Raw genomic sequence first — 13,920 nt, forward strand, 5'->3', positions numbered from 1 at the left:
TGACGTATGTCCACATACATTTTGGACACCTGGTGACAAAATCAGAAGGGAGATCACAAACCATCAAGAACAGGACAAACAAAGCAAGGACAGCATAGGAGAGAATGGGGAAAGTATGGAATACAGTGAACAAAGGAGTTAGAATGAAGGTCAAGCTACTCAAGTCGCTAGTGAGATCACAAAATGTGGAAGGTGACAGACAGAGGAGAGAAACTAGATGCATTCCAGTTCAGATGCTCGCGGAGGATCCTGGGGGTGGCAGCAGATGGTGACAAACAGGTAATTGTCAGACAGAATGTAACTAGTGACGAGCTGAGGAGACACGTAGGGGTGGAACTGGAAAGGACAGGTGCTACGGAGGGAAGGTGATTACGACTGTGAGACGGTGCTAGGGTGGATACCAGAAGAGAGAAGGGTGCGAGGGTGACTTAATTGTGGTCTGGAGAGAAAGAGGGGAGTGTGTGTCGAGCCTTATGTGCCTCCTGGTGTGGAGATCGAACCAATAAGGAAACAATAAGATGATAAATATGTGTTTTAAGTTTGATTATTAAAATGTGATTTTAAAAAAGGGGGCAGGGGGTTGCATGAATCTATGCCTCAAGTGCCTGTGGTTGCTGCGATTGGACTTATGGACGATTTGTGGCAGCTACTCATGCGTGAATTTAGCTCGGCAGTAAAACAGCATCGAACACTGTTTATGTAAACTTTGGTTAGACTTAATGCAAGCTAATATTTTTTCATTGATATATTTGTCTGTAATTGTAAATAAATTGTTTAATCTTTGAAATACTTATGATTGATTTCTGCTGGTCTTGGGGTATTCTGAAAACATCTCATCCCATGTTCTTCATTCTTTTATTATCTTCCCTTGGAAGGGGATGTGATCCTTGAACTAATTTGAATCTTCTTCACCCAATGATGATTGAATGATTGATCAAATTTTGTTGAATTTCACTCATTGAAGTCAACAAGACTTTTAAAAAGTTTACAGCCTCAATCAGAAAACTTCACCTGAACTTTAATTTGTTCAGGTGAGATTTAAAATAAAATGGAATGTGTAATTCTAAAGCATGCCATAAGACATGTACCCAATTTGTATCTGTAACAAGAAAAATATAACATGACATGTACTTAGAAATTGATGAAACAGTTCAATTATATTGATATATCTTTGTCCCAGGAACAAAGATGTCATTTTAAATCAACATTTTATTTAAATAATTCAGAATTCATATAGGTTTTTTCAAACACAAACAAAAACCAGGCATGTAAACTAACAATAAAAGGTCTGTGGGCCAAACCGCTCACCTGACTCCTGCTGTTAACGTTGTTAAGCTGTTGTGATTATTAAAAATAAATTGCCATCTTTATTCCCATCAAAAATTTACCCCATATTGTGGCCCCAACCTAACCCAAAGGGTCAAGACATATCCATGATACAAGGTAAAAAATCATGGTATTGCCATAAGGAATCTATATAAAAAATATGAAAGACTACCTTAAACAGTTCAAGAGATATTGCATAGGTTAACCTGTCTTAAAAGTAGGTCAAAATCCTAGGGCAAGATTACAGGGCAAAAAATTTTTTTTAACAAAGGACAGGTCTTGTCAATGCATACATTAAATATGAAAGACATATCACTCACTATCAAAAAGTTACCAGCTAACTGAACATTTTGCAATTTGGGTCAAATGCCAAGGTCAAGCTCACAAGGTCAAAGATCATGGCATCAAATGAAATTTCTTGTCATAAGGAATCTATATGCAAAATATGAAAAACCAAACTTAAATAGTTGAAAGGAGATATTGCGTAAGTTATATTTTCTTAAATTTGTACTACCTGAAGATGTTAGCATATTCATATGGCTAATCATAGTCCATGCTCTTCTTAAAAAGATTTTTAAAGCCGTTTCCCTAAATATTCCCAAGTTTGATCCTGTGGTTCTGGAGAACAGGATTTTTAAAATATATGCCACAAAATTTTGACTAATTCTTAATCATTTCCACTTTAAAAAAGGTGTTGCATTTAATTCATTTGGACAAACTTGAATCATCTTTACTAAAGCATGCTTTGTGGCAAGTTATGTTGACAATAGCCTTGTGGTTCTAAAGACGACATCAAAAATGTTAAAAGTTTATGGATGGACAGACGGACGCTGGACAAAAAGTGAACAGAATAGCTCACTTGAGCTTTCAGCTCGGGTAAGCTAAAACAATTAACAGTTTACTGTAAGCAAAACAACAAAATCCAAATAACATTAAACTCAACATAATCTGAATAACAAAATATCTAATAACTAATGGAAATATCTAGTAACTATGGAACTTATAAATTATCTAGTAACTATAGAACATGTAATTATGAATTCCATAACACATTAAAGTAACTGACATTTACTTCACACAAAATGGATCTTTCATTGAGAAAATAGACAATTTTGTTCATTGATGTAGGAGGTGCAGCCAGCTTTTAGTGACATGGGTCTCAGCAACAGATTTCCAAAAGATGGCATTCAGGAATTACAGCATGTCAATATATAAATCTAGAGATAGTTACAATTTCACTGTCAGTAGTACAATATGGAAATAAAAGAAGAAAGCCGAGTTAATTTTTATAGTGCGTGCAGTAAGCCAGTGCTTTGGGCTGGCAAATTTCAGGATCCGCTCACATACATGTACATGTAGCTGCACTCACTCTGACAGTTAGTAGGTCAATCTGTCAACATTTGAGCCATTCCTAGCAAAAAAAGGGCCCTTAAGTATCTTAGTGCTAAAGTGTGACATATAGAGAAAAATCCCTCAAAATATTAGAGCAATATAGATTGTCGTTAAAATATTAGTCAATCAAAGATGACAACCAACTCGTGATTGGTAATCATGACTTATTTCTTTCCAAGTATGCAAAAAAATGATGTCATATTTTTTCATTATGATGTTTTTTGAAAAACATTGTTGGATAAGGGTCTTTTTTTGCTATAGGAATGGCTCATATTATTGCACACTTTTGTTTTTGTCTAACCTTGTATTGCAATTAACAGTATTAGGTACAATTCAAAGTGCAGATAATTTTTGTACTACCCTAGGACGTGCACTAGCACAGGGAATACATGTAAACTGTGCACGTCTAGGGTGAAACTTGCGTGAAATTTTCTCGACATTTTAACAAAATATACTTCATCTGCAAAAGTATATCATAGAAGGCTACATCAGAAATATGAAACTAATTAAAAGATGAAAGAAATTCTTCTAACTACAATCAAAGGACTGTGTGTGATTAAAGCTTTTTTTTTGAACCCCTAAAAAATTAAACTTCTCAAAGCTTTAAAGAGAGATGTCATGGCTAAGCTGAAGCTAGATCGTAAAATTAATGTTTACTGTCACTCAACATCAAAAGAGACAAAATCTCATTGACTCAAAATACTTATTTTCAGGAATGTTTTACTTTCAGAACACATCACAATGCTTTGCACAAACCAAATTTTTCAATCAATGAAATGCGATGAAAATATCTTAAATCAGTGGCATAATGAATGTAAGTTTGTCCAAGTCTTCATGTGATGTTTTCTAAAGAAGATTAAAGACATGCATATAAAATAGGCATTCTTTGTTAAAATATCTAATGGAGGAAAAAAACATGGGGTTTTTTTTAAGATGATGACTTTAAATACAAATTTCAAAATCTCTTTTCACAATTGCAAATTCAAATATGTTACTGCTACCCCTACCCCCCCCCCCCCCCCCCCCCCCCCCAAGCATATACCCAATGTATAGCCATGGAATGTAGCATAGGTAAATTCCAACGGGAGGTTGCAAAAAATGATAAAGACATTATTAGTTACAAAGTCAGTTTAGTACATAATACCGTGAGGCAAATCCCCGTCCCAATACAGATTTCCATTTCACACCCTCAGGGTGGATGACTCCGTATTACGTCCCAAACTGACTGTAATGAATTTATCCTGCTAAAGACCTTTAAAAAATTTGTTAAAATTTCAGCAACATATTTGATAAATATTATTCAGTCATTAAATTAATTTCATATACATGTATCACATTGAAAATCATACCATCACAAATTTATATCAAATCACCACAGTTAAAAATATGAACAATAAGATTAAATAAATAAAATCATGTATGTTGAAACTGAATGCAGACATGCATTGAAAGCTATACAGAGATGGTGCATTGAAATTTCGGGGCATCATATGATTCGCAAGTGACATCACAGTTGACAAACTCTCTGAACAGAGACAATATATTAAAAATTTACGGGTGTCATGCAATTCATTAAGCCGTCAAACTAATTAATACACCCTCCAGGCGGAGACCTAATATAAAAAATTTCAGGGCATCATGTGATTAGCTTTTTTCCAATCTACAAATTTGTCTGAAGCGGGATAAGGAGTTTTAAAAATCCAGGTAGTTAATTTACATTAGATTTTATAATAATACAGGTATAGGAATTAGTATTTTTCTCTCAAGCTTTTCTGCCTCTCAAAGAAATTGCTTTTTACAAGATATGATTTCTTTTAATCACCACTTTGAATTTTGTATAAAATGAATTACTGTTTGCTTTTTGATAAAAGAGTTCATTCTCTGCGCTTGATTTGGTCAACTGAATTCAATGAGATAGACATGAGAGGATTATTAGCGTAGTCGTACCACATAAATCCTCACTCAATGAGATAGGCATGAGAGGATTATTAGCGTAGTCGTACCACATAAATCCTCACTCAATGAGATAGGCATGAGAGGATTATTAGCGTAGTCGTACCACATAAATCCTCACTCAATGAGATAGGCATGAGAGGATTATTAGCGTAGTCGTCCTCACTCCGGACTGCAATATCTAGAAACTACACTGTATCTGTTATTTTTTCCAAAATGCCAATAAAGTAAATGTTAATGCTGTTAATCCTAAATTTAAACGATATGGTGACATACCTTATTGAATGATAATTTGAAAGGTTGTTTGTAATTGAGCCTAATTAACATGAGTTCCACAAAGCAGGGCAATGCAGAAATGATAACTGCTTTCCTTCTGAAGTAATATTTCTTTCATCATAGATTTACAAACAATGTACAACTAAGAATTAACCATTTGTGATACATGTACATATGACAGTTCACGACATTTGATGCAATGTAAAACAAATCTGACATTATATGAAAAATTGTACAGATTGATAGAATATACACTCTATATGTACAAACACACACTTGTCAATAAAAGTATAATCAAATCTCAACATCACAAATTTGTCTCGTCTAAAAAACGCATTTTCTTCTATTTGGTAAACCTTACACTAAACAAAATTGATATGTACAGTTTTTATTGTATTGTATTGTATTGTTTATTGGCATTAAGCCTTACAGCTCATCAGCATAATATTCAGTTTTTATAATCACAGATTCATCCAACCTCAAAGTCAACCCACACTTAGTTAAGGTCGTTCTCACTTTGTTAAGGGCTAAGGTCTTTCTCACGAAGTTGAGGTCTTTCACACTTAGTTAAGGGTTAAGGTCTTTCTCAGAGACACCTTTTGTGGTTAGTTCCTCCAACAGTCTGTCCAAGTACTCCGGGTCAGGGTAACCAAATCTGAAGGACAGACAAATAACAGCATCAAAACCAACACCAAAATCGAAGGTCGTAATACAAAACATGAGGTAAAAATCTGTTCTTTTTTCCTTTTTTTTTTTTTTTTTTTTTTTGCAGTTGTTTCATATACATGTATATCCCGAGAGGGACATTGCGACTTTTGTATTTTTTCTGTATGTGTCAGGAGGAGGTATGTTTTTTTCTACAAAAGGTTGCAGGGGTTTGACACCCTTGTTTTTCTTACAGATTTCCTGTTTTTGATTTCATATAGGCCTACATGAATATTGCTATAGATACCACAATTGTGGTCACATACTTACTGTATGGACAAACTTCAGTTAACACTATATAAAGATGCTTGTATGAAGCTTTCATGTAAATTTCAGCTCTTCTGGTCCAGTGGTTCTTGAGAAGATTTTTAAATGACCCACCCTATTTTTGTATTTTGTGATTATCTCCCCTTTGAAGGAAGCATGGCTGTTCTTTTGAGGAAACATGCTTAAAAGCCCTTCACCCACGGATGATTTTTGCCAAAGGTTGAAATTGGTCAAGTGGTTCTGGAGAAGAAGTAGAAAATGTGAAAAGATTACAGGCAGACGGACAGACAGACAGACAACAGACCAACAGACAGTCAATAGACAGACAACAGACAGACAGACATCAGACAATCAACAGACAACAGACATCAGACAGTCAACAAACAGTCAACAGACAGACAACAGCCAGACAGACAGACAACCGATATCAGACAACAGACAGACAACAGACAGTCAACAGTCAGACATCAAACAGTCAACAGACAACAAACAGACAGTCAACAGACATCAGACATACATGTACAGACAACAGACAGTCTTACTAAAGACAGACAGACAGACATACAGACAAGAGACAGACAGACAACAGACACACAGACAGTCAACAGTCACACATACGATGGACAGATTTTGATGACATGTTAGTAGTGACTTTTATCCAATTTATATTATAAAAGACAATCACAGTAACAACAATTAAGGTCTACATGTGTATGTTCATCACTGCTGTAGCCAGCTGAAAACCTCATTACAGAGAAAATGAAACCTTACTGCTGTAGCCAACTGAAAACCTCATTACAGAGAAAATGAAACCTTACTGCTGTAGCCAGCTGAACAACCTCATTACAGAGAAAATGAAACCTTACTGCTGTAGCCAGCTGAAAGCCTCACTACAGAGAAAATGAAACCTTACTGCTGTAGCCAGCTGAAAACCCTCATTACAGAGAAAACAAGAGGTACTGTGAGCTAAGAATACCCCCCGCTTACCCCAATCTCCCAAAGGGTGTTGGTAATAGGTAAAATTTCAGTATTATGATCCAAAATGTATCTAGGAACACAGCATCTCCATGCGATGAAAAAAGCCGTTAAAGAATTTAAATGGAAACCATATTGCTACTTCGATGTCCAGTGCGCGACCTTTGACCTTTTGACCCCAAAATCGATAGGGAACATCTTCATCCCATGGGTAGTCCATATGTATGATATGGTGACTGTAGGTGGAAAGGATAACGCTTTAGAGCCCGGAAACCATATTGCTACTTCGATGTCCAGTGTGCGTGACCTTTGACCTTTTGACCCCAAAATCAATAGGGAACATCTTCATCCCATGGGTAGTCCATATGTATGATATGGTGACTGTAGGTGGAAAGGATAACGCTTTAGAGCCCGGAAACCATATTGCTACTTCGATGTCCAGTGCGCTTGACCTTTGACCTTTTGACCCCAAAATCAATAGGGAACATCTTCATCCCATTGGTAGTCCATATGTATGATATGGTGACTGTAGGTGGAAAGGATAACTCTTTAGAGCCCAGAAACCATATTGCTACTTCGATGTCCAGTGCGCGTGACCTTTGACCCCAAAATCGATAGGGAACATCTTCATCCCATGGGTAGTCCATATATATGATATGGTGACGGTAGGTGGAAAGGATAATGCTTTAGAGCCCGGAAACCATTGCATCTACAGACAGACGGACGGACGGACAGACAGACAGACAACCCGATTCCAGTATACCCCCCCCCACAACTTGTTGCGGGGGGTATGATGAAACCTTAGCTTACTGCTGTAGCCAGCTGAAAACCTCATTACAGAGAAAATGAAACCTTACTGCTGTAGCCAGCTGAAAACCCTCATTACAGAGAAAATGAATTACAATGGGCATGACATTATTAACTGCTGCATGCTTACCTCTCTGGACCACCACGCATGTTTGTCTTGTGGTGAATATCATTCCATGTGATGACATTGTCTCGCCCCGTTGTCCTAGAGAAACCGATGGTAAAGACTAGTCGCCTGTCAAAAGCTATCTTTAATAGTTTGAGGGCTAATTGACCCTTTGGACAGTCCGGTAAATAAGCCATTCTCCTTTCTCCTCTGTAGCTCACCCCTGGATTTGGGTGTTCTTCCTGGAATCAGTAATTAAAAAAAAAACAGTATATGTAAATCATCACAGGTAAAAGTACAGGGCAGACCTATTCTTCTGAAATCAGTGGTAACTCCAACATAAGACATTATTAGTCTGGTAACTCCAGCATAAGACATTATTACTTAAATCCAGCATAAGACATTACTACTGGTAACTCCAACATAAGACATTATTACTGGTAACTCCAGCATAAGACATTATTACTTAACTCCAACATAAGACATTATTACTTAACTCCAACATAAGACATTACTACTGGTAACTCCAACAGAAGACATTATTACTGGTAACTCCAACATAAGACATTATTACTTAACTCCAACATAAGACATTATTACTTAACTCCAACATAAGACATTATTACTTAACTCCAACATAAGACATTATTACTGGTAACTCCAGCATAAGACATTATTACTTAACTCCAACATAAGACATTATTACTTAACTCCAACATAAGACATTATTACTGGTAACTCCAACATAAGACATTATTACTGTTAACTCCAACATAAGACATTATTACTTAACTCCAACATAAGACATTATTACTGGTAACTCCAACATAAGACATTACTACTGGTAACTCCAACATAAGACATTATTACTTAACTCCAACATAAGACATTATTACTTAACTCCAACAGAAGACATTATTACTGGTAACTCCAGCATAAGACATTATTACTGGTAACTCCAACATAAGACATTATTACTTAACTCCAACATAAGACATTATTACTTAACTCCAACATAAGACATTATTACTGGTAACTCCAACATAAGACATTATTACTTAACTCCAACATAAGACATTACTACTGGTAACTCCAACATAAGACATTATTACTGGTAACTCCAACATAAGACATTATTACTTAACTCCAACATAAGACATTATTACTGGTAACTCCAACATAAGACATTACTACTGGTAACTCCAGCATAAGACATTATTACTTAACTCCAACATAAGACAGTATTACTTAACTCCAACAGAAGACATTATTACTGGTAACTCCAGCATAAGACATTATTACTGGTAACTCCAACATAAGACATTATTACTTAACTCCAGCATAAGACATTATTACTTAACTCCAACATAAGACATTATTACTTAACTCCAACATAAGACATTATTACTTAACTCCAACAGAAGACATTATTACTGGTAACTCCAACATAAGACATTATTACTGGTAACTCCAACATAAGACATTATTACTTAACTCCAACATAAGACATTACTACTGGTAACTCCAGCATAAGACATTATTACTTAACTCCAACATAAGACATTATTACTTAACTCCAACATAAGACATTATTACTGGTAACTCCAACATAAGACATTATTACTTAACTCCAACATAAGACATTATTACTGGTAACTCCAACATAAGACATTACTACTGGTAACTCCAACATAAGACATTATTACTTAACTCCAACATAAGACATTACTACTGGTAACTCCAACATAAGACATTATTACTTAACTCCAACATAAGACATTATTACTGGTAACTCCAACATAAGACATTACTGGTAACTCCAACATAAGACATTATTACTTAACTCCAACATAAGACATTATTACTTAACTCCAACATAAGACATTATTACTTAACTCCAACATAAGACATTATTACTGGTAACTCCAACATAAGACATTATTACTGGTAACTCCAACATAAGACATTACTACTGGTAACTCCAACATAAGACATTATTATTGGTAACTCCAGCATAAGACATTATTACTTAACTCCAACATAAGACATTATTACTGGTAACTCCAGCATAAGACATTATTACTTAACTCCAACATAAGACATTATTACTTAACTCCAGCATAAGACATTATTAGTCTGGTAACTCCAACATAAGACATTACTACTGTTAACTCCAGCATAAGACATTATTACTGGTAACTCCAGCATAAGACATTATTACTTAACTCCAACATAAGACATTATTAGTCTGGTAACTCCAGCATAAGACATTATTACTTAACTCCAACATAAGACATTATTACTTAACTCCAACATAGGACATTATTACTGGTAACTCCAACATAAGACATTATTACTTAACTCCAACATAAGACATTACTACTGGTAACTCCAACATAAGACATTACTACTGGTAACTCCAACATAAGACATTATTACTTAACTCCAACATAAGACATTATTACTGGTAACTCCAACATAAGACATTACTACTGGTAACTCCAACATAAGACATTATTACTTAACTCCAACATAAGACATTATTACTGGTAACTCCAACATAAGACATTATTACTTAACTCCAACATAAGACATTATTACTGGTAACTCCAACATAAGACATTACTACTGGTAACTCCAGCATAAGACATTATTACTTAACTCCAACATAAGACAGTATTACTTAACTCCAACAGAAGACATTATTACTGGTAACTCCAGCATAAGACATTATTACTGGTAACTCCAACATAAGACATTATTACTTAACTCCAGCATAAGACATTATTACTTAACTCCAACATAAGACATTATTACTTAACTCCAACAGAAGACATTATTACTGGTAACTCCAACATAAGACATTATTACTGGTAACTCCAACATAAGACATTATTACTTAACTCCAACATAAGACATTACTACTGGTAACTCCAGCATAAGACATTATTACTTAACTCCAACATAAGACATTATTACTTAACTCCAACATAAGACATTATTACTGGTAACTCCAACATAAGACATTATTACTTAACTCCAACATAAGACATTATTACTGGTAACTCCAACATAAGACATTACTACTGGTAACTCCAACATAAGACATTATTACTTAACTCCAACATAAGACATTACTACTGGTAACTCCAACATAAGACATTATTACTTAACTCCAACATAAGACATTATTACTGGTAACTCCAACATAAGACATTACTGGTAACTCCAACATAAGACATTATTACTTAACTCCAACATAAGACATTATTACTTAACTCCAACATAAGACATTATTACTTAACTCCAACATAAGACATTATTACTGGTAACTCCAACATAAGACATTACTACTGGTAACTCCAACATAAGACATTATTATTGGTAACTCCAGCATAAGACATTATTACTTAACTCCAACATAAGACATTATTACTGGTAACTCCAGCATAAGACATTATTACTTAACTCCAACATAAGACATTATTACTTAACTCCAGCATAAGACATTATTAGTCTGGTAACTCCAACATAAGACATTACTACTGTTAACTCCAGCATAAGACATTATTACTGGTAACTCCAGCATAAGACATTATTACTTAACTCCAACATAAGACATTATTAGTCTGGTAACTCCAGCATAAGACATTATTACTTAACTCCAACATAAGACATTATTACTGGTAACTCCAGCATAAGACATTATTACTGTTAACTCCAACATAAGACATTATTACTGGTAACTCCAACATAAGACATTATTACTGGTAACTCCAGCATAAGACATTATTACTGGTAACTCCAACATAAGACATTATTACTTAACTCCAACATAAGACATTATTAGTCTGGTAACTCCAGCATAAGACATTATTACTGGTAACTCCAACATAAGACATTATTACTTAACTCCAACATAAGACATTATTACTGGTAACTCCAGCATAAGACATTATTACTGGTAACTCCAACATAAGACATTATTACTTAACTCCAACATAAGACATTATTAGTCTGGTAACTCCAGCATAAGACATTATTACTTAACTCTAGCATAAGACATTATTACTGGTAACTCCAGCATAAGACATTATTACTTAACTCCAACATAAGACATTATTAGTCTGGTAACTCCAGCATAAGACATTATTACTTAACTCCAACATAAGACATTATTACTTAACTCCAACATAAGACATTACTACTGGTAACTCCAACATAAGACATTATTACTTAACTCCAGCATAAGACATTATTACTGGTAACTCCAACATAAGACATTACTGGTAACTCCAACATAAGACATTATTACTGGTAACTCCAACATAAGACATTATTACTTAACTCCAACATAAGACATTATTACTTAACTCCAACATAAGACATTATTACTTAACTCCAACATAAGACATTATTACTGGTAACTCCAACATAAGACATTATTACTTAACTCCAACATAAGACATTATTACTGGTAACTCCAGCATAAGACATTATTACTGGTAACTCCAACATAAGACATTATTACTGGTAACTCCAACATAAGACATTATTACTGGTAACTCCAACATAAGACATTATTACTGGTAACTCCAACATAAGACATTATTACTTAACTCCAGCATAAGACATTATTACTGTTAACTCCAGCATAAGACATTATTACTGGTAACTCCAGCATAAGACATTATTACTTAACTCCAACATAAGACATTATTACTTAACTCCAACATAAGACATTATTACTGGTAACTCCAGCATAAGACATTATTACTTAACTCCAGCATAAGACATTATTACTTAACTCCAACATAAGACATTATTACTTAACTCCAACATAAGACATTATTACTGTTAACTCCAGCATAAGACATTATTACTGGTAACTCCAGCATAAGACATTATTACTTAACTCCAACATAAGACATTATTACTTAACTCCAACATAAGACATTATTACTGGTAACTCCAACATAAGACATTATTACTTAACTCCAACATAAGACATTATTACTGTTAACTCCAGCATAAGACATTATTACTGGTAACTCCAGCATAAGACATTATTACTGGTAACTCCAACATAAGACATTATTACTTAACTCCAGCATAAGACATTATTAGTCTGGTAACTCCAACATAAGACATTACTACTGGTAACTCCAACATAAGACATTATTACTTAACTCCAGCATAAGACATTATTACTTAACTCCAGCATAAGACATTATTAGTCTGGTAACTCCAACATAAAACATTACTACTGGTAACTCCAGCATAAGACATTATTACTTAACTCCAACATAAGACATTATTACTGGTAACTCCAACATAAGACATTATTACTGTTAACTCCAACATAAGACATTATTACTGGTAACTCCAACATAAGACATTACTACTGGTAACTCCAGCATAAGACATTATTACTGTTAACTCCAACATAAGACATTATTACTTAACTCCAACAGAAGACATTATTACTTAACTCCAACATAAGACATTATTACTTAACTCCAACATAAGACATTATTACTGGTAACTCCAGCATAAGACATTATTACTGTTAACTCCAGCATAAGACATTACTACTGTTAACTCCAACATAAGACATTATTACTGTTAACTCCAGCATAAGACATTATTACTGTTAACTCCAACATAAGACATTATTACTGTTAACTCCAACATAAGACATTATTACTGGTAACTCCAGCATAAGACATTATTACTGTTAACTCCAACATAAGACATTATTACTTAACTCCAACATAAGACATTATTACTGGTAACTCCAACATAAGACATTACTACTGGTAACTCCAACATAAGACATTATTACTTAACTCCAACATAAGACATTATTACTTAACTCCAACAAAAGACATTATTACTGGTAACTCCAGCATAAGACATTATTACTGGTAACTCCAACATAAGACATTATTACTTAACTCCAACATAAGACATTATTACTTAACTCCAACATAGGACATTATTACTGGTAACTCCAACATAAGACATTATTACTTAACTCCAACATAAGACATTACTACTGGTAACTCCAACATAAGACATTACTACTGGTAACTCCAACATAAGACATTATT

The 13,920-nt window shown here is 34.3% G+C and overlaps 1 protein-coding gene across 2 annotated transcripts in view; it reads right to left on the reverse strand.

Moving 5' to 3' along the window:
• Positions 1–1,194: 1,194 nt before the first annotated feature.
• Positions 1,195–13,920, reverse strand: part of LOC125683543 (uncharacterized) — a 44,014-nt gene continuing 31,288 nt past the window's right edge. For both annotated transcript variants that reach the window (XM_056140891.1, XM_048924809.2), the window contains exons 15-16: positions 7,832–8,049; positions 1,195–5,602 (exon numbers count right to left, since the gene is read on the reverse strand). In XM_056140891.1, the coding sequence (XP_055996866.1) occupies positions 5,515–5,602; positions 7,832–8,049 (306 nt within the window). In that variant the 3' untranslated portion in view covers positions 1,195–5,514. The remainder of the gene's footprint in view (positions 5,603–7,831; positions 8,050–13,920) is intronic.

This window comes from Ostrea edulis, chromosome 6 (assembly GCF_947568905.1).
Source record: "Ostrea edulis chromosome 6, xbOstEdul1.1, whole genome shotgun sequence".
Lineage (NCBI taxonomy): Eukaryota > Metazoa > Mollusca > Bivalvia > Ostreida > Ostreidae > Ostrea > Ostrea edulis.